This window comes from Scyliorhinus torazame, chromosome 11 (genome assembly GCF_047496885.1).
Source record: "Scyliorhinus torazame isolate Kashiwa2021f chromosome 11, sScyTor2.1, whole genome shotgun sequence".
In the NCBI taxonomy this organism is placed as follows: Eukaryota; Metazoa; Chordata; class Chondrichthyes; order Carcharhiniformes; family Scyliorhinidae; genus Scyliorhinus; species Scyliorhinus torazame.
The window spans coordinates 16,066,752-16,089,402 of record NC_092717.1 but is presented as its reverse complement, the minus strand read 5'-3'; the positions used below and the strand labels follow the sequence as shown (position 1 = coordinate 16,089,402).

Below are 22,651 nucleotides of genomic sequence, written 5' to 3'. Positions count from 1 at the left end.
GCTCCAATTTGCCCCAGAGTAATATTCGGGTAGTTCGGTGGTGGTGGCCACACTGAAGATATGGAGGCGATTCTGGCAGCTTTTTAAGTTAGGGGCGGGGGTCGCAGTTGATGCCTATTGGAGAGAATCATTTGTTTGAGAGGCGAGATTAGATGCTTGGTTTCGATTCTGGATGGAGCGGGGGGGGGGGGGGGGGGGGGGGGGTGGAATGAAGGACTTATTTTGGGAAGGGTGATTTGCGAGTATGGAGGAGTTAACAGAGATGTTTTGGATTCCACGGAGCGATGCCTCTAGGTACACTCAGCTGTGGGATTTTGCAAAGAAGTTTTTCCTGACTGGTGACACTGCCCTGGGGTGTTGTCGGTGAGAGGAGGGGGGGGGGGGGGGGGGTCATCTCGGCACTTTATGGCAGGATTCTGGGGGAGGATAGTGTCATTGGAGGGGGTTATGGCCAAGTGGGAGGAGGAGTTGGGGGTGGTGATGGAGGAGGTGTTGTGGTGCAAGGTGTTGGGAAGGGTGAACGCCTCAATCTCGTGTGCGAAACTAGGGCTAATACAATTAAATGTGGTGCACAGGGCGCACCTGATGAGGTTGAGGATGTGTCAGCTGTTTGAGGGGGTGGGAGAAACTTGCGAGTGGTGTGGGAGGGGCCCGGCCAACCATGTACATATGCTCTGGCCCTGTCCGAAGTTGGAGAAGTTTGGTGATTCATTCTTCAGCACCATGTCGGAGATCTTGGACTTGGAGCACAGTTCCCTGGGAGCCATATTTGGGGTGCCACTTGCCAGTGCTACAAACAGGGGCAGGGGTGGATGCTTTAGCCTTCGCCTCGCTGACTGCTCGCAGGCAGGTCCTGTTGGGATGGAGGTCAGCTTATCCACCCTGTGCCTCAGTGTGGCTGGGGGACCTGATGGAGTTTCTGTAATGTGAGAAGGTTAAGTTCACCTTGAGGGGAGTGATTGAGGGGTTCCATTAGAGGTGGGAGTCTGTTTGTCCTTCACTTTAAAGTGTTGGTCACCGTCAACTGCTAAAGTTGGGGTGGGGGTAGAAAGAGTTTGGGAGGAGGGAGGTTACTTTTCAAGTCATATATGTACTGGTTGGTAGAGTGGTGGTGGAGATTCTTCGGTTATTCTTTTTGTTTTGTGTTGTTTTGTTTTATGTACAAAATGTTTAAAAAATGAATAAAAATATATATTTTAAAAAATTATTTTGAAGCACCAACTTCTAATACACTATTAGAAAGATATATTAAACTTAAATTAGCACCCAACATTTAAGTTAAAAGTCAAATCTTCAGCAGATTAAGACTGCATTAGACAATATATGCAAAATTGATCAGGTGAAACGTTTTACTCTTGCCATGAAAATGGACTTTTGCTCACTTTGACCTTTAACTGGTTGAATAAAAATGGAGAGACAAATCAGAGCGTTAAGGAATTAGCTGTCCATTTTAGAGCAACCAGCTCTCAGTTTCCTGTACCATACGCTTCTCAATAACTTTGCGTGAAGCATGTACAGATGCGATAGATAGATGACAACTTTATATGGATCCAAGGTGATAAATGAGCCAAGCACATGTCTGAAGATCAGAAAAAGGAGGAAGGCAAGCCAGTGTGAAAATGTAAATTCACTTTTATTGTGCAGGGGGAGCTCCAGTTTAATTTTACAATACAGTAAAATCTGAATAAAGTGGTCATCTTCACCATTAAACTCAAGTGGTTCCTTAAAACTTTTGAATCCAGGTGACAGTGACATTTAATGGCTTAACCACAACAGCATGTTAATTTGAAAATTAATTATCGTGGCTGATCTCGAGGGTGGTAGCTAGACCCTGATGCAGGCTCCATTTACTTATATTGCTAACATGTCCATTTCTAGTAATAGATGCGATATGGCAATAGATGCATACTTAATTCAGATGGTGGTTTAATCAAGGTGGCCATTGGAACGTATTTCACCGTTACTCATTTCATTACATCTACTTCACAGTTGCAGCAAAGAAGAACAATTGGAATCGGATGCCAGGCGTCCATTATTTGGAGGCTATTTACAAAAATGGTAGACAACTTCCATTCACTACCAGAGCCATGTCTCGAGGACAGCCAGACTTTAAATGGACACAATTTAGCACAATCATGTGGAACCTAGAAAGCAAATGCTTAATTAAAACCAGAACAACATTGTAACCAATCAATGATCATGCCCTGTAAAACTCCTTGAGGCATGGTTAGTGGATACGTACATTGACAAATCAGAACACTAGTTGATTAAAAATATGAATGCAAAAATGTTTTTAATGTATTACGAAGACAAAAATTAATTTCCACAAGTCAAGACTTATATGAAGTACTTTGCGTCTTTGCTCAACAACATAATACACTTGATTCTCATATGCTTTCAAAATGGAATTTTAAGGGAGTGCAGTAAGTTTTCATTCAGTGCTGGATCCAGGAAACTGCTAGTGGAATACACTGTTGATCCTCTTTGTAAAAAATACCACATCTTCTTTTTGTACTCCACTATCATATAAACTCTAAATAAATCAATCCAGGAGCACATTACCGCAGGGATCATTGGAATTATGATTTGAAGAATGTTGATTTCCTTAGTCGCCTTTTGGACTTTGTTACACTTCAAGGTGGGGCGGGGACAGAATTGTGCGGAGAGAGGGGGAGGCTTCTCGATTCTCCCAGGCCCGAGTCCACATCACAATAAAGACTAGAGTCTGACTAAGAGAAGAAGGAATGGAAATTCCACAATGTACGGGCAATGTATGTCCTCAATTCAATTGCAAACAAATAATTTTCAAAACTTTGTGAAGGAGAATGGCTCACATAAAATTCAGACTGTAGCATTCCTAAGGTGAGTCTCCAAAAATAAATAGAATTAGATAATACTGGGGAGAAAATATAAAGGGGAGGTAGTTGGTAATATGCTAATGACGATGTGGGATGTCGAAAGCCTGCTGTGCATATCCCTGTTAGTGCATACTTGCTTCACAAACAACTGCAATTTAGAGACAGGGAAATATAGACATATTAATAATAGCAAATGCTAAAGTGGAGAGCACTTATAAAGGTAGCTGAAATTCCAATAAATATATATATATATATATATATATATATATGTACTGCTAATCTGTTGCTTTATGCACAATGGCATCAAGAAGTGAGCTTTTATACAACAAAATTTGGACAATTGCACTAACTAGTACTTTGTGGCCAATTCTGAAACTCATTGCAGGAGTGCAATGCAGGAACAATAAAAAGTACAGCAAATTTATAAACAAAAGTACATTTGAAATTTTACACAAAATAGCAAGGGGAAAAAAGAAAAAAGTAAAAAAGATATACAAAGACACGTTATTTCCATTTTCTCCCTGACTCCATCAGTACTGTGAAAAGTTTGAAGGCATCATTCCTTCGTTTCAGAGGTCCTGTGCAGTGCTTGTTATTCTGAAGAATTGTCATTTCCGTTCGACGCTGCACAGTGGCGTGTGCAGCATTTCATTGCTTTTTTTTGGCTGTTCGGTCAACAGACCATTTTCAAAAGACTTCAGCTTCCCTGTGAAGTTTCTTTTTAAAAGGGATGATTAGACCCCTCCGCGGCGATGGCAAAAGTGTCACTTATTGAACAAAGCGTTTGCACTACGAGGTAAGTTTGGAGTAACTGGGTGGAGAGAATTTGCGCTTCAAGTATTTGAGAATATAAAGTGGAAGACAACTGACGAGGGTAATTGCTGACACTTTCCACAGGAAGGTCACAGTGGAGATAAAGGCGACATCTGTAAAGGCAGGAAGTTAAGTCCATTACATTATTGAACAAGGGGCTTTCTGAATTTCATCTATTGACCAGCATTCTGAATGAGATTTTAAAAATGGAGCAAAATGGGTGACTTTTTGCAAGCTTAATTTATTTCATATTCAAACACACAAAGAATACAGTCAGTAGTGCAGTCATGATTCTAATTATCCTGCAAACAGAGATCCTGCAAATAAAATTAAAGTCCAGGATTTTTATCATTTTACAGATCTATCTACACTCAGCCCCTGGCAGTCCCTCTTCAAATTACAGGTGAAGTGGTGTCACATGTGTTCTTGGAGGTTTGACCACATGGCAGCAACAAAATTTCAATGGAGGCGGTGGATGCCCACAATGCCCCCCGCACCACCGATACCCCTCCGCTGGGTTAGCGAAGCGGTCACACATGCATTGGCGTAGTTCATGGTTGGCTGAGGGAATAGCTGGACAGAGTCGGGAAGGAGATTGGAGGCAATAAACTACCCCGTCTCAGATGCAGCAGCCCAGCTTGCATATCCTTCTCCCGGAAAGCTCGCTGCACTGCTTGGGGGATTAATGCTAAATTCCAGGAGATTCCGAGTCAATCCGGGAGAGTTGGAACGCTTACTCCCAAGGTTTGAAGCGCTCCATTTGATGACTGAATCAAGGACAATGACATGAACAAAACAAGCACATTATCCTCCTTCAGTTTTGTGTTTCCATTCCAAATTTTTTAAAAAATGTTTCAAATGCGCAAATGTCAGGCATTTTCTTGGAACAAGAGAGTTAGCTCTTCAGGGATTACAATGATCCTTCACTCTTGCGGACAGAAGGCATTCAACAAACCAGTGTATAGAAACACAATAATTTGGACAGCAACTACCCATATAAAACCTAGATTTGGCCGCATTTGGAGTATTACGTGCAGCTCAGGTCACCACTATCAGGTTCACCAGGATGTTGCCTGGTCTCGAGGGTGTTGGCTATGAGGAGAGGTTGAATAAACTAGGACGGTTTTCACTGGAAAAACGGAGGCTGAGGGGAGATCTGATAGAGGTCTGAAAAGTTCTGAGAGGCATAGACAGAGTGGATAGTCGGAGGCTTTTTCCAAGGGTGGAAGTGTCAATTACAAACGGGCACAGGTTCAAGGTGAGAGGGGGAAACGTTTAAGGGAGACGTGTGGGGTACGTTTTTCACGCGGAGAATGGTGGGTGCCTGGAACGCGCTGCCAGAGGATGTGGTGGAAGCAGGCACATTAGCAACATTTAAGAAGCACCTGGATGGGTACATGAATAGGGAGGAAATAGAGGGATACGGACCGAGTAAGGGCAGAAGGATTTTTTTTTAGTTAGGGCATCATGATTGGTACAGGCTGGAGGGCTGAAGCCTGTTCCTATACTGTACTTTTCTTTGTACTTGTTAGATATGTAAACTCATTTAGATAAGAGATTTTACTGTAGCATTAAATTTAATTCCAAAATATGCAAAATAAAATTTACCTGATAAAAGAGCGAGTAAAATTCACTATCAATATCAGGCTGCAGCGAAACATGGGAAGAGAAAGGCCACTCCTAAAGTCCACACCACAGAAACATGAGTAAGCCATTCAACTTCTCAAGCCTGCACCACCTTACAATTAGATCATGGTTGGTCTATTTCTTACCACCATCTAATCGCCTTGGTTCTGTAGCCCTCAACACCCATAAGGACAAAAGTCTCATTGATTAAAAACATGAGGCAAAATTCTGAAAATACCTCTGGCTCACCTAAATGACCCAAGTGAAACTGAAATTTATATTGTGAAGATCAGTGTCCCTGAAGACGGACCACCTTTAATTTTATTTTAGAACAATTGCTTGAATTATTAACCAGGAAGTTTACTTTACAATCCATATCACAACTGGCTGCTTGCTTTAAGTACAACATATTTCTAAATTCCAGGAACATGTATCATTAAGTTTCCAAATAATGTCCTATTAATAATGTCTATATTCACGAAAACATTGAATGACGTTCTTAGCCCAGACAGTTATTTTCTATTTGTTCTTGGGGTGTGGGTTTTGCTGGCAAGGCCAATCTTAATTGCCCCTGTGAAAGGGATGGTGAGCCAGCTTTCTAAAAAAATAGTTAAGTGCTTATGATATAGTTATGCACTACAAACGTTATCTATTACTGTATGTTTGGGGAAGGATTGGAAGACAGAGGTGGAGAGGAACAGAATTCTTCTGATCACATCTCTCCTTGAGATTTGCCAATTTTCCAACACCCTCTAATTCTATTCAAGTTAACTAATCTTATTTATAATTCTTAGAATTTTACAAACTGTAAGGGCCCTTCCTGTTGATTCCCTTAGTTCCTGTCTCTTTTATTTTGTCTTTGTTTTTGGTCCTTGGATCATTAATGGAGACATACCTTGAGAAATTAAAGAATTCAGTGCCAAAACAGTACACTGTTATAAAGTTTTATATTTTGGGCAGAAGTACCCAGACTTTATGGCACCCAAGATTGGAGGGGTTTGATCGGATTTGATGGCTAGTGGCCAACGGTTTGGCCAGGAACTGTATTCTGCCTGGCAACCAACAGCAATTGGTTCCTGTCAGGTGGAGTTTTCCCAGAGAGAACCCAGGAGAAGCTTCTGGAACCTCAATGTGGAAACTGGTCTTTCTCTCTGCTCCCTACTGTCTGAATGCCAAAGCTTCCAGACCCTCATAGAAGAAGCATGTCTCTGTCTCTCACAAATGCTGGCTGCCTGCCACTTCTGTCTCTCATAAATGCTGGCTGCCTGCTACTTCTCGGTTAATATCCACTTGAAAGCCCAGACTGTAGAAACAACTAACTGGAAGATGTCATCTGAAACAAAGCCTCTTATGCTTTTATTTTCACCATTATTTTACACCCCACTTTCCACTCAGTGTTTGTTTGCCTTTGTGTGTGTGTAAAGGATGCGGTGTGTTAAAAAGGGGGGGTAGAGATTAGACAGTTAACTGGTTGTATTTGTTGCCTATTTAATTATAGTTACTATTAATACTAAAGTTAATTGTGATGACATTTACAAACCTGGTGACTGTAGTTATTGATAAGCGTAAGACTTGTGGGTATTTAAAAATAAAAGCTAATTTCAACCGTGTTGAGACTCTGAGTCAAGTGGGGCTGGAATTGACCACACACTGGCCCAGGGTATCCTGACAATGCAATTAGGAGGGAATTAATAGAAAATGCTGGACAATCACAGCAGGTCTGACAGAACCTGTGAAGGGAGCTAACGTTTTGAGTCTGGATGATTCTTTGTCAAAGTTAGAGAGAACTGAAAATAGGGTCAGATTTATACTGTTGTGGGGGGTGGGTTGAAGATAGGGGCCAGCGATAGGTGGAGATTGAAAAGATGCTGCGGACAAAAAGGCAAAGAGAATGGTGGTGATAATGACTAAGAAGAGTGCTGACAGTGGCATATTAAAAGATCAGAATGTATTGATGGCAGAGGTAAGCAGTGTGTTAAAGGACATCTTGGAACAGGGAACAGATTACCCTAGTGGGGTTGGGGGTAAACAGATCGATGGAAGAAATGAAAATAAATTGATAGAAATAAACATGGGGTGAAGTTGGAGCAGAGAGTTCAGATCTGAAGTTGATGAACTCAATGTTAAGTCCAGGAGGCTGCAACATGCCTAATTGGAGGATGAGTTCCTCCAGTTTGCGTTGGGCTTCACTGGAACACTGCAGCAGGTAAAGTTCGGACATGTGGACATGAGAGCAGGACGGAGAGTTAAAGTGGCAGTGACAGGAAAGTCTAGGTCCTGCTTGCTGACGGACCAAAGATGTTTGGCGAAGCGGTCTCCCAATCTGTGTTTAGTCTCTCCAATGTTGAGTAGACCGCATGGGAACAGCAAATGCACAGACCAGATTGAAGGAAGTGCATTTGAAGCACTGCCTACACTGTAAAGTGTATTTAGGCCCTTGAATGGAGAGAAGGGAGGAGGTAAAGGGTCAGGTATTGCACCTTCTGCGATTGCATTGGGAAGGTGCTGTGGGAAGAGGGTGAGGTGTTGGGGGTGATAGAGTTTTGAACCGAGGTATCCCGGAGGCAATGGTCCCTGTGGAATACTGACAGAGGGAGTGACGGGAAGATGTGTTTAGTGGTGGCATCATTCTCCGCGGAGGATGATCCTTTGAATGCGGAGGCTGGTGGGGTGAAAATTGAGGACAAGGGTGTGGTGACCTGACTAGGTTTAATCCAAATAAATTGGATATTTTAAATTGAAGAATCAGGCACTTTAAATCAAACTACAGTCAACCTCAGGCAGGCTGTTGGGAATTGAGACTTTACCAAAGTCAAATACACAACCGACAAACTGCCAGTGTCTGGACCTGTCCCGTCAGTCACCCATCAGGAGATCAATGCATCCTATTGATGTGCACAGGTCTATTGCTAATAGCCCAGATCGAGCCAGGCGTTCGGGTACCCAGAGTTCCTGCCGCTACCTTATATGGCAACAGGATATTTGCAAGCAACACCACCAGAGATGGACACCTGGGGCGGGCTCAGGATGTGGGGTGTGAAGAGCTGGACTCGAGGTAGCTGTGGGAATCCGTAGGTTTGTAATGAATACTGGTGGACAGTCTATCCCCAGAAATGGAGATGGAGAGGTCATGGAAGGGAAGGGACGTGTCGGCGATGAACCATGTGAAGGTGATAGAGGGGTGTAAATTGGAAGTGAAATTGATAAATTTTTCCAGGTCCAGGCAAGAACACGAAGCGGCACAGAAAGAGTCATCAATGTGCCGATAAAGAGTTGTGGGAGGGGGGGCCAGAAAACAATACACTGCACCTTTAATGAAGATGAGAATTTAATCTTGCAGGGAAATCCTGAGTAAGAGGACATAATCTTAAATCCAAATCAAGACAGTTAAAAAGCAAATTGAGAGGGGAAAAATAAGTGTAGTGATGAGTGAGGCATCAGTTCAGAATAATCTGAAGTGTTTAAAAGAGAGATGAGATCTCGGTTTGGGTAAAATTCCCTTCACTTGCCCAGATGAAAGCATCTCGCCTGCTTCCTGTGCATAGCCCCAGTTGAATGGTACAAAATGGAAGGGATTAACATATAAATTTCAATGCAGTGGGCAACAGCCAATGTCTGCGGAGGAAGCAGACAGCGCCAATGTAGAGGGGGCACCAAATATATGTTCAAAGGACATGGGCATCGCTGGTTAGTCCAGAATATATTGTTCATCCATAATTGCCCTCGAAAAGGTAGTGGTGAGCTGCCCTCTTGAACTGCTGAAGTCCACATATTGCAGGAACACCCACAGAGCTGTTAGGGAGCGAGTTCCAGGATTTTGACCCAGTGACAGTGAAGTAACGGCGTATAGTTCCAAGTCAGGATAGTGTGTGACTTGGAAGGAAACTTGCAGATGGTGGCGTTCCCATGCATTTGCTGCCCTTGTCCTTCTAGGTCACAGGTTTGGATGGCGCCGTTGAAGGAGCCTTAGTGAGTTTTTGCCACACATCTTCTCGATGGTACCCGCTGCTGTCACCATGCGCCAGTGGTGGAGGAAATTAATATTTAAGGTGGTGGGATGGGGTGCCAACCAAGCAGCTTGCAATGTCCTGGATACTGTCGAACCTCATGTGCCTCATCCACTGTGGGGCAGCACGGTGGCACAGTGGTGAGCACTACTGCCTCACAGCTCCAAGGACCCGGGTTCAATTCCGGCCTCAGGTGACAGTCTGTGTGGAGTCTGCACGTTCTCCCCGTATCTGCGTGGGTTTCCTCCAGGTGCTCCGGTTTCCTCCCACAGTCCAAAGATGTGCAGGTGAGGTGGATTGGCCATGCTAAATTGCCCTTCGTGTCCAAAAGGTTAGGTGGAGTTACTGGTTTACGGGGATAGGGTGGAGGCATAGGCTTAAGTAGGGTGTTCTAGAACATAGAACATAGAACAATACAGCGCAGTACAGGCCCTTCGGCCCACGATGTTGCACCGAAACAAAAGCCATCCAACCTACACTATGCCATTATCATCCATATGTTTATCCAATAAACTTTTAAATGCCCTCAATGTTGGCGAGTTCACCACTGTAGCAGGTAGGGCATTCCACGGCCTCACTACTCTTTGCGTACAGAACCTACCTCTGACCTCTGTCCTATATCTATTACCCCTCAGTTTAAAGTTATGTCCCCTCGTGCCAGCCATATCCATCCGCGGGAGAAGGCTCTCACTGTCCACCCTATCCAACCCCCTGATCATTTTGTATGCCTCTATTAAGTCTCCTCTTAACCTTCTTCTCTCCAACGAAAACAACCTCAAGTCCATCAGCCTTTCCTCATAAGATTTTCCCTCCATACCAGGCAACATCCTGGTAAATCTTCTCTGCACCCGCTCCAAAGCCTCCACGTCCTTCCTATAATGCGGTGACCAGAACTGTACGCAATACTCCAAATGCGGCCGTACCAGAGTTCTGTACAGCTGCAACATGACCTCCCGACTCCGGAACTCAATCCCTCTACCAATAAAGGCCAACACTCCATAGGCCTTCTTCACAACCCTATCAACCTGGGTGGCAACTTTCAGGGATCTATGTACATGGACACCTAGATCCCTCTGCTCATCCACACTTTCAAGAACTTTACCATTAGCCAAATATTCCGCATTCCTGTTATTCCTTCCAAAGTGAATCACCTCACACTTCTCTACATTAAACTCCATTTGCCACCTCTCGGCCCAGCTCTGCAGCTTATCTATATCCCTCTGTAATCTGCTACATCCTTCCACACTATCGACAACACCACCGACTTTAGTATCGTCTGCAAATTTACTCACCCACCCTTCTGCGCCTTCCTCTAGGTCATTGATAAAAATGACAAACAGCAACGGCCCCAGAACAGATCCTTGTGGTACTCCACTTGTGACTGTACTCCATTCTGAACATTTCCCATCAACCACCACCCTCTGTCTTCTTTCAGCTAGCCAATTTCTGATCCACATCTCTAAATCACCCTCAATCCCCAGCCTCCGTATTTCTTTCAGTGAGTCAGTGCAGACTCGTTGGGCCGAATGGCCTCCTTCTGCACTGTAAATTCTATGAAGTGCAGAGTATTTCATCGCACTCCTGACTTGTGCCTTGTAGAGGGTGGGCAGGCTTTGGGGAGTCAGGAGTTGAGCAACTCTGCAGAATTCCCAACCTCTGACCAGCTCTTGTAGCCACAGTATTTGTATGGATGTTGATAGTGCTGGATTTCAGTGATGGTAATGCCATAGAATGTCAAGGGGAGGGAACTAGATTCTCCCTTGTTAGAAATGGTCATTATCTGGGAATTGTGTAACCTGATTGTTACTTGCAGTGGGAACATTTGGCATTCAGAAACCACTCCCTTCCATAAACTGTGAAACATTTGCAATACCAATGAAATTGCTGAGCTTGATTGATCCTGGTGGCTATTTTGCCTTCTCTTATGCAAGTGCATATAAAAGCAGCATTAACATTTTAGACATGTCTGAAAGGTGTTTTTTAAATTTCAAACCTTTTCAGATACATTCAAATTTAAAAGTAGTGTAAGCACTGCAGGAAAGTTAATCTATTCCACTAAGTGATATCTCTGAATGATTACCAGAACAAAAGAAACAAGATGCAGTACTTTATAAATCTGAAATAGAGGCTGCAGACTTGTGTACTTCTCGGAGTCTCTTTTATTTTAAGAATGAAATGACAAACCTCGAAACAACTTACCAAAGTACTCATTGAGAAATGCCAGGGAAGCCACATAGCAGCCGAGACTGAGGAACTCCCCCAAAACCATAAGCCAATGCCAGGTGCGGATCGTAAGTGCGACCATCAGCAACTCAGTCAAGATCAGGGCAGTGAAGGAAATTGCTACGACATGTACAAACTCCGACTCAAACAGCACCAATGCCCCGTATATTAAAATGCCTCCTGAAATAGATCAAATGCACAAGTCACACCAGCTCTTTCTCTGATCAAAACGATTCATCGACAGGGTAGGAGCAAGGACTGGTTGTAACACACTAATTCATATGAAACTATTCGCTTCAGTGGTGTGCGCATATCTCAAGTCTTTCAAGAATATACGTGGCCGCTGATTAGAGACATTTAGGGACAGGATGGATACTGCTGTCAGGGGTGGGGGGGGGGATGATACCAAGGTCAGTTAGGAGCTAAAAAGGAGAGTGAAACAAATACATTATGAATTATTTTTCTGTTGAATCAACAGGTTCCAATTATGGATCAACCATTAATTTAACATTTTAAAAATAAATTTAGAGTACCCAATTATTTTTTTCCCCAATTGAGCGTGGCCAATCCAACTAACCTGCACATCTTTTGGGTTGTGGGGGTGAAACCCACGCAGACACAGGGAGAATGTGCAAACTCCACACGGACAGTGACCCAGGGCAGGGATTTGAACCCAAGACGGCAGTCCCAGTTCTAGCCACTGCGTCACCGTGCTGCCCATTAATTTAACATGAAAGGAAATGTAACATCGTACTTTCAAAGTAATCTTATTTACAATTGTACTTTCTCGGAATCTACTTAACAGATCTTTGCTATGGATACAATATCGTAGTTTCATGTGGTATTCCTCAGGGACATTTCTTTTGTTGAAGTGCACACATCTCATTAGAACGGCGAAGGATGAGGGGCGACTTGATAGAGGTTCATAAGATGATCAGGGGAATAGATAGAGTAGACAGTCAGAGACTTTTTCCCCGGGTGGAACAAACCATTACAAGGGGACATAAATTTAAGGTGAATGGTGGAAGATATAGGGGGGGCTGTCAGAGGTAGGTTCTTTACCCAGAGAGTAGTGGGGGCATGGAATGCACTGCCTGTGGAAGTAGTTGAGTCGGAAACATTAGGGACCTTCAAGCAGCTATTGGATAGGTACATGGATTAGGGTAGAATGATGGGGTGTAGATTAATTTGTTCCTAATCTACGACAAAAGTTCGGCACAACATCGTGGGCCGAAGGGCCTGTTCTGTGCTGTATTTTTCTATGTTCGATAAGGTAATTGAGGTGACCTACTGATATCCAGATAGAATATCTGGTTTTCTGTTGTCTGAACCTGGGGATTTGTACATCGCTGCTCTCCAGTGATCTCAACTCACAAGATATGGCTTCAAATGAAGTTTTTCCTTTGTTTAACTTCATGTGTGCGCAGATTTTTAAAATCATCCTGCTTTGCGCACCCCGAATTGTCTAACTATTGGATCTTATAACTGCAGCCTGCAATGTCACTGAACAATTAGCTCAGAGGAGATATTTGCTGAGCAGATTGGCTGCATTAGATTTACTCTCTCCCCATTTTGCCAGACATGTTAATGTCATTCATCCAATGACACAAATAAAACCCGTTTTTCAGAACAAAGGAAGAATTAAAGCAGGCACTACCTTCGGGTGCATAACCAATCAGCTACTTGAGTCCTAGGCACTCGTCCTATTTTAAATGTGAGCAGTTTTACAGATGCGTCCTTCTTAATTTTTTTCCCAAGAGGCCGAGTATTGCCTGTTGAATCCAGGGATGGGTTATGTGGAAAACAATGTGAATTCAGGCTTCTTAAATGCAACATCAAACCATTGAGTGTCTTTAAGACAGAGATAGATAGGTTCTTGATTAATAAGGGGATCAATGGTATTGGGGAGAAGGCAGGAGAATGGGGATGAAAAACAAAGCTGCCATGATTGAATGGTGGAGCAGACTCAATGGGCCGAATGGCCTAATTCTGCCCCTATGTCTGATGGTCTTATGTCTTAACATTAACTTTAGGAGAGGTTTTTGGCATCAAAGGTAGGGTCTGAGATTTCTGGGAATCTTATGCACATTTCGCATTTCTGGCAATGTTTATTTTGAGGGTAAATTTTGTTTCGTCATCAGAAACTCTTTGAATGGCAACTTCAAGTAGCAAAAAAATGACTAACAATAACTCATACAACCATCATTATATGTCACAGCCCAGTCGCCAAACAAGTTCGAATTAGGCTAATTAAAGAACACACAGCTGTTAAATGTGGATTTACAAACCATTATTCGTACCTGCAAAATGTAAACTTTGTGACATACCTTGGTACATGCTTATTAGAACCCATATAAGGAACGTCTTGAAGGATAGTGAACGCCCCTGACAAAAAAAAGTTAGTATTCAGTATCTGTGTGCTTACGTTTGGATATATATTATGACTACAACTACATCTAACATGGAGTTGTTTTAAGATGTGTGTATGCTGTTAGCTCAGAGGCTAGATATGTTGTCTGATGCAGTGCTAGTGCATAGAAAGACAAGATCAGGTTCCGTCCAGGATCTGTATTAATGAGTGCATCTCCAGGCAGCAGTTGGCATGTCTCCAGATAAGGAATGGGGAAGATCAGCAACAACTTAATTTATACATAGCCGAACATTTAATGTAGTCAATCATCCCAAGGCTCTTCACAAGAGCATTATTAAACAAAACTTAACATCGAGCCACATACCATGATATTGGAGCAGACCAGGGAAAAGCTTGGTCAAACAGGTAGGTTTAAGGCAGTGCCCTAAAGGAGAGAGAGGCAGTGAGGGGCAGCTGGTTTAGGGGAGATTTGAGAAATAAAACTTTTACCCAGAGTGTGGTGACGGTCTGGAATGCACGGCCTGGGAGGGTGGTAGAAGCAGGATGCTTCACAACCTTTAAAAAGTACCTGGATGAGCACTTGGCACGTCATAGCATTCAAGGCTATGGCCAAGTGCTGGCAAATGGGATTAGGTAGGTAGGTCAGGTCAGGTGGCTTTCGTGCGTCGGTGCAGACTCGGTCAGGTGTCTTTCATGCATTGGTGCAGACTCGATGGGCCGAAGGGCCTCTTGTGTATGATTCTGTGAGAGGTGGAGAGGTTTTGGGAGGGAATTCCAAAGCATAGGACCTGGGCAGTTGAAGGCGAGCCTGCCAGTGGCAGAGAAATTAAAATTGGGGATGCTCAAGAGGCTAGGATTGGAGGAGCAAAGAGGTCTCCGAGGGCTGTATGCCAGGAGAGGTTCCAGAGGTGGAGAGGAGCAAGGTCACAGCGGGATTTGAAAAGAAGGTTGAGAATTTTAAAACTGAGGTGTTCCTGGACTGGGGGTCAACATAGGTGAGCGAGCACAACTCGGGTGAACAAAACTCGGTGCGAATTAGGACACAGCCAGAACGTTCCGGATGAGCTCAAGTTCACCAGCGGGATTTGCACTTTTGATCACTCTTTGTTGACACCCCCAACCCTGTTGTGAAGTGAACATGTGCAATGCCCAATAAATCAGGGTCAGTTAGAACGCCGCTGCCAGCGAAACATCCTGCTGAGATTCACCGCCAAGGCTCACGTTAAACATGTCAGTTGGATGAGGGATCGGACGACTCAGTAGTAATGAAACCTTAAACAAACCCAAAACTCTCTTCTGAAGAGAGGAGAAAGCAGGAACACAAAGTAGGATAAATACAGATGTCAGAATCCCACATGGCTCTTTTTAGCAGTTATCACTATCTCAAAATGTGAAATGCATTGCCCCATATTCTTCATTATAGAATTTTTCTGTTATCACCTCCACTTTAAAGCAACTTTGGATGGACTCTATGAACCATGAAAGTGAAAAGACGGACAGATTTGTAGGTGACACATGGCAAAAGCACCACCAGCAACTTCCCCTCTGAGCCACACACCATCCTGACATTGAAATATATCGCCGTCCCTTCACTGTCGCTGGGTCAAAATCCTGAAACTCCTTCCCTAACAGCAGTGTCGGTGTACTGACACCACATGGACTGCAGCAGTTCCAGAAGGCAGCTCACCATCGCCTTCTCACGGACAATTAAGGTTGGGAACTATGGAAATGTTGGTTTCACCTACGACGTCAGCATCCCATCAAATTATTTAAAAGTTAGTTGGCAATGATGGAGCACAAGAATTAAGCCTCTCAACCACTAATTAAGCCTCTCAACCACTATCAAGCTGTGTGTGGGTGGGTGAAGGAGAATAAAAATATTCCAAATTCATCTCAGCAGTAAATATCCTTCCCATATTTTACTAAAGGCATGCTATCTTTTGTGTATGCTGCACTTAGCAAATGTTAGGCAGAATTAGCTAAATGTTAAGCACAAACCAGTTACCTAAAACATCTGGAAATTTGTTGTATTTTGCTGATAAACGACCTAATTTATTATTAAAAGTAAAAATGTCGATCCTTAAAACCTCTCCTTTAAGCAGAGTATTTTGTCTGCAATGCATTTTTTTTTTCTTTACTTCACAATACTTGGAAGTTCAAACAATGTAATTTGGCCTTGGATTATGCACTTATTAAGCCAGTGTGTGGTCCTACTTCTAAACTGGCTACGATGAAAGGATTCCCAAATGTGCAAAAGGATTAATTGCAATCATACTTACCGGCCTGTTTTGTTCCAAAGGTAGCCAACTCAGACAACTACCCAGCAGACTCTCAATCTATTCGAGCAGGAGAGAAATTCTACATGGTCCTTGTTGTGGAGCGGCACACCTCCTGGCACATCACCACATAGCATGGGCTCTGGGTTGCAGCTATTGCCAGTTTTAAATCTCGTGGATTTTTGATGGGAGTTGGACAATTGGGAAACAGAAAATTTGTTTTTTGTTGTCCTGCTTGGACTTAAAGGGGATGGAAAGCACACTTTGGATCGGTTGAATTAGCTATTTTGGGATCATGGCACGACAGCCTGTGTGCAGGTGGTGTGGTCAGAGAGACTCCATGGCGGTTAGATGAAGTTGCGTGTGGAAACCTGTGTATTGGATGTTGGTTTAGGTTTAGCATTATTGAAAGTCAGCATATATATATATATTTATATATATATATATATATATTTTTTCACAGTAACTTCATTGCAGTGTTAATGTAAGCTCCCTCTCTCTCGCTCTATATATATATATATATATATATATATATATATATATATATATAACACAGATACTGTGAAAATACCCTAATTGCCACACTCCGGCACCAGTTCGGGTACACTGAGGGAGAATTCGGAATGTCCAATTCACCTAACAAACATGTCTTTGGGGACTTGTGGGAGGAAACCGGAGCACCCGGAGGAAACCCACGCAGACACGGGAGAAGGTGCAGACTCCGCACAGACAGTGACCCAAGCCAGGAATCAAACCGGGTCCCTGGCGCTGTGTAGCAACAGAGCTAACCACTGTGCTACCGTGCCACTCTTTTTGTAAATCTGAAGGGGTGAAAGTTAGAAATTCCAGAACAAATGAATTAATCATTACTTTGACAAAATGTGATTTGTAGTTTGACCCTAAGTGGTTTGTTGGAGTGTTAACTACTCTTCTGGACTACACGATATTCCCTGGTGTGCTCATGAAGTCACAATCCAGGGCTTGCTAATGGGACAGGGACAGTGAGGGAAATCCATCTCAGTAAAGCCTAGGTGGAGCACATGGCTTTGTGGCTGAGATTTAAGAAAATCAATTAGTTCTTGGTTTGGCCATTTCCAGTATTGCCATTTTATCCATTAGTTCAAAGATGCATGCCAAAATCTATATAGTGTACATGGAGGTGGTATAATTTTAAGCATGCAGTAGGCAACATCAAAGATACAATTACACGGAATACAATCACAAAATGTTTACAATGGCAACAAGAAAAGATGCCTCTGCAAATTCGGAGGAAGCAGAATGCACCAATTTGTAAACCATTAAAAAATTTTGAATAGTCTAATTGACAACAATTGGAGATAGGTTCCATGCTAAATACTCCCGTAATATGAGGTCGAAGAGCATTGTTGTGTGCCCTAGAATATGCTAATTTGCACAAAATAACTTTAACTTGCTTGTTATAATTCTAAGTTATATTTTACAATAAGAGAGCTACAGTTCAAGTAGAGCGGTCATTATGTCAGTGAGCAAATTTTTACACACTTTGTCCAATGAATACCAATTGGAACAAGCACTTGGAAGTAAGTTCTTCTTGGTCAAAATAAACAGCATGCTTCCTTGGAACTCATTTGGTACACGGCCTACGAATATTTGCAAAGGAAGTCATCCCAAAATGATGTCGATTAAGCCTTCAGGTGTTCACATAGCATGTACAAACACATTACGCACCTTTGTGAGGTCCTTGTAAAGCTCTGGATATAGTATTGCTGTTTCTGGTTTTACATCCTGGTCCAACACCAGAGAGAAAACAGGAAACATTGTGTAGATGGTAGCATACCTAATAGAACAGAAAGCAAAAGTAACCAATGGTGACATGGGTTTGATGGTGTGCATGAAAATAGATGAAGCTTTATATTGCTGCAATACCAGAAATAAAAGAGCCTTTTGAAATGACACAATGCCACTTACCCTACCATGAGGAAACCCTGATACAAGGGAACTGATGCAAAATAGAATACCGATGAAAATATAGCCTAAGGAAGAGAACAAATGCAAAATCACCATCAAGAATAAATCAAGAAAATATTTCAAAAGCACAAGGTGTTGAAAGTTGCTTCACATTACATATAATTATTACAACATTGAAATATTTCATACCAAGCTCTCATTTGACATATCTTTTGCTGCATTTTTAAAAAACTCAGGATATCATTGAAACAAAAATTACATACAGGGTGTCAAATCATGCCCTCAGCTCCGAAGGGTGCGTGATTCAAAATACCTTTGAATTTATAAATGATTAAAGGAGAGGGTGGGCGTACGCCTAGAAATGGTGGATTTCTGGTTTAAAGATAATGAGTGATATTGGTCAGTGCCGTGCACGCAGTTGCTCATCAAACTGCAGTACAAAGGCACTACACCACAATGGAGTTGGGCAGTCAGTTTTACTCCTCTCCAACTGTGCAGTGCCTCCACAGATGAAGGACTGAGCAGAGAGCATGTATCAATCCACAGGAGTGCGAGATTAGATTGGAGGGCATTCCGACCCTTGTCTGCTGTTGCATCTGTTTTGCCAGCAGATTTAAAAAAATACTTGGGCGTTTGTGTATTCCTGTGCAGGGGGTGATCTCAGGGCGTCACTCTCCCCGGTTCACCGTGCTGTTCTGTGCTCTGTGTAAACTCTTCAGAGAAAGGTTCTGGGGTTGGGTCTGGGAACATCGCATCCTGGTGACATGGCACACAGTAGGCTGCCAGGCAGTTTGATACTGAGTTGACTCCATGTAGCACATCAGGATATCTGCTTCTGGGCATTCAGCAGGAGCTACTTGATCAAAACAAGCTATGGATAATAAAAATCTAAAGCTGTAATCTAACTTTACTTTCCTCCAAAAATGTTACCACAGACCTCAAACTGCCAAAGTAAACACGGCAAAAAATAGATTCATAGGGCTCAGTAATGATAACTTGAGATTTCCAGTGAACCGTCGGGAAATAAGAAAAGCCAGTGAATTAATTCTGAAGAGTAGTCACTTTGTTGTACAACCAATCGTGACAGCTAATTTAGACACAATAAGGACCCACAAACAGCAAGAGAAATGACAAGATAATCGGAGCAAGTTCTAACCGGATAGGTATAATTGGTGTACTTCTAATCCGTTCAAAGCTATTATTAAATATAACATTTCCCTATATATTCTGTTCAGAAAGAAATCCTATCACGGCCAGCAACATTTCAGGAGTTATTTGCAGCCAATTGTACCTGAGGAAGCAACATTGCACATGCAACATACCCAGTTGCAAAGGTGGCAGCATCTAAAGTGACACAGTCTTCAAGATGAATATGGATTCTAGCCTATCAGCCGGACACAATTATACCCAATTATACCCAAGCCCGTTTATATATTGTAAATGATAGTGAAGGATGTATTGTAGGTGGCATTCAATGCCGTCCTTTTATTTTGACTACAGTAATGTCAATCTAACAAACTTCAGTGATAAAGGGAGTCTGTTATTTTGGGTTGGCTCATTCGCCCTCTTCCAGCCCCTTCCATCAGGCAGAAGATGCAGAAGTCTAATGACCCGCACATCCAGACATAGGAACAGCTTCTTACCCACAGCTACCGGACTCCTCAGTGCCTCTCCCTTGGACTGATCTGTTCCCTGTAAGAATACTATTCACGTCGCCCTATGCTGCTCTTGTTTGGCCCTTGTTTCACACTGTAACCAATCACTATTTGTTGACGTACCACTGTCAATGTACTCTGCCGATTACTCTTTTGTCTACTATGTATGTACTGTGTACGTTCCCTTGGCCGCACAAAAATACGTTTCACTGTAACTTCGGTACATGTGACAATAAATATCCATCAATCAATCAATTTAGTTTTTTTTTTAAAAAAGGAACAAAATATCTCTTGAAGCATCAAGCCAGTTTCACAATTTTCCGAGTTTATGTGCCATCGTGGGAAGGGAAGGCTGACACAACAGCCAGAAAGTTATTACTCGATTGCCTGATGGGGACTATGCAAACCCGTCAGCATGGGAGAGGATCAGGTTCCAGCTTTCCGGTGATACATTGGTTTATCCTCAAATGGCCTGGCTGCCCAGCTTCCTCGAAGGTGAAGCCGCTCTTTTCAATTTCTCTTTCACACTTTCCACTCCAGCTTCCAAAGCTAAATGATATTCGTCCAGACATTGTGGTTGCTTTTTTGGACAGTTTGGCTTTGATCTCGTCATTAATGCTCTTCTTCCCACCACCCCACTTAAATCAACTGTAATTTCCATTGCTGTTCAAGCCTTGATCATGTATTTGTCTCACAACATAAAATCCATCAAATCTTACTTCCCCTCTCCTGAAAACAAAAACACCGTGCATTTGTAAAGCGCCAAGCCACACCATGTCCTCGGGATGATCCAAAGTGGACGATGTTTGAAGTGCATTCACTTTGAATACAGAGACAAAGATAAAAGAATAGTTTGCAGAGAGCAATGTTTTGCATACAGCAAGAGGCTGGATATGTTTGGAGTGTGGTTGAAGGGGCAATTGCTGGCCAGGGAGTCAGTACTACCCCTACTCTCCCAAAAAAATACTTTACAACCCTCTCTTCAATCTCTGAATACATTGTCCCTTCTCCTCGCCAGATTGCATGTTTGCATCCTATTCTTGCAACAAAAAAAACAAAGAAATCCCTCATTTCCTTCCAAGTACTACCCTTGCATCTTTCCTGTCAGATATGGAAGTAGTTCAGTCTCAAATTATCTTTAAAGTTCGAAACTAATCCCCAAATACCACTATTATTTTTAATGGGTTAAATTGGAGAACTTTACAGCACAGAATGATAATTTGGCCAATGGTATTTGCACTGTTTTTTTAAAGAGCTGCTCATTTTCCCCCCACTTAGTCCATACCATTTAAAAGTATTTTTTTCAATATTTATCCCCTTCCTTTAAAATGGAGATGCATTTTGCTTCTATTGTGGAGGGCAATTCCATTGCTAACAATGCAGCACAACCAATTGGGAGGACGATGGAATTGTCCTGCAAGGCTGAATCGAGTTATGTTATGTTAAAACAAAAAGTTCATGTAATAATAACCAAGGTATTGCTTTGGTGTGGTGATTAATTTCATTGTTAACATGGACTGCCGGACGGCACAGTGGTTAGCACTGCCGCCTCACGGCGCCGAGGGCCCGCGTTCGATCCCAGCCCCGGGTCACTGTCCGTGTGGAGTTTGCGCATTCTCCCCGTGTGTCTGCGTGGGTTTCACCCCACAAACCCAAAGATGTGCAGAGGAGGTGGATTAGCCACGCTAAATTGCCACTTAATTGGAAAAAAATGAATTGGGTACTTTAAATTTAAAAGAAAACATGGACTGCTAATCCTTGACACAGCAGTGATTGAAACAAATACTTGATCAAGCTGCTTTGTAAATAACCTTCACATATTCACCCTAGGCCGCTGTGTACAATACAAGTCAACCCAGCATAAAAAATAACCCAATTTCTCTGGCCCTAAGAATAGTGTTTTTACATGTACATGGCAGGCAGGTCAATCCCGTCTTTTTCATCCAGGACCTGCGATACTCGCATTGTTGCTCAGCCTCAATTTTCCACTCCACAAATGCATGTTTTACTAATTTTCTAACTCGGCACAAGGGATTGAGCAGGTCATATGGTGTGCATTGTGAAAATGCGCGGGAGTTTCAAGCAATGCCCACACACAGCAGGGAAGAACCATGAAGGGAAATGAGTCTTCCAGCAAAACAAATGCAGCACTTTTTAAACTCGCCAAATAACCGTGCGGCAGCAAAGCAATTCAGTGCTGGTGGAAAAACTGGTGCAACAGCGAAAGGGGGAGGAATCTGCCCTGAAGAAAGTGTCAAAGGCCAAACGTATCATGAGAACAAGGACCAGCCACCTTGAGAAGCACGTATCAGAATGAGTCCTTGGCAATCGTCAGAACGATTACGTCGTCACCAGAAATGCATAATCAGTACTTAAGTGGGCCAAAGGAAACCCTGAGTTCAGCAAAGATTTCAGAGTAACAGCTAGTTAGTGGAGCTGCTGTACGGAGTGAAAATGTCTTGTGTTGGGGCGGAAGACAAGGTTACTCAGAGATTGCCAAAATGCCTTGATGCCAAAATTGCCATGATGCCAAAATTGCCAATTTCCAGCAATTCACTAACAGGCAGCAGTAAAAACATGAGTTTGTGCCACATTGGCAAGGTGGATAACACAGCCATGACATCCGATATGGCCAGCAAACAAATGGTGGAGCGGAAAGGTTCAGAAACGGTTCCATTAAAAACCACAAGCCACGAGAGACAAGAATCACGGTCGTACTCGCCTGCATGGCAGATGGAGTGAAACCAAAACCAATTAAAACACCAAGTTCCTACAGGATTTTTTTGTGATTGTCCATAACAATGGTCGGAAGAATGAGAAGGGAGTGAAGTGAAGCATTGATAATGTGTGGAATAGGCGCCCCGCCAGCCTATGC

The 22,651-nt window shown here is 42.9% G+C and overlaps 1 protein-coding gene across 1 annotated transcript in view; it reads right to left on the bottom strand.

The window, feature by feature from the left end:
- Positions 1–1,614: 1,614 nt before the first annotated feature.
- Positions 1,615–22,651, bottom strand: part of atp9b (ATPase phospholipid transporting 9B) — a 412,539-nt gene continuing 391,502 nt past the window's right edge. Inside the window, exons 25-29 of the mRNA XM_072466981.1 lie at positions 18,122–18,186; positions 17,882–17,990; positions 13,855–13,912; positions 11,504–11,707; positions 1,615–3,784 (exon numbers count right to left, since the gene is read on the bottom strand). Coding sequence (XP_072323082.1) covers positions 3,648–3,784; positions 11,504–11,707; positions 13,855–13,912; positions 17,882–17,990; positions 18,122–18,186 — 573 coding nt within the window. The 3' untranslated portion in view covers positions 1,615–3,647. The remainder of the gene's footprint in view (positions 3,785–11,503; positions 11,708–13,854; positions 13,913–17,881; positions 17,991–18,121; positions 18,187–22,651) is intronic.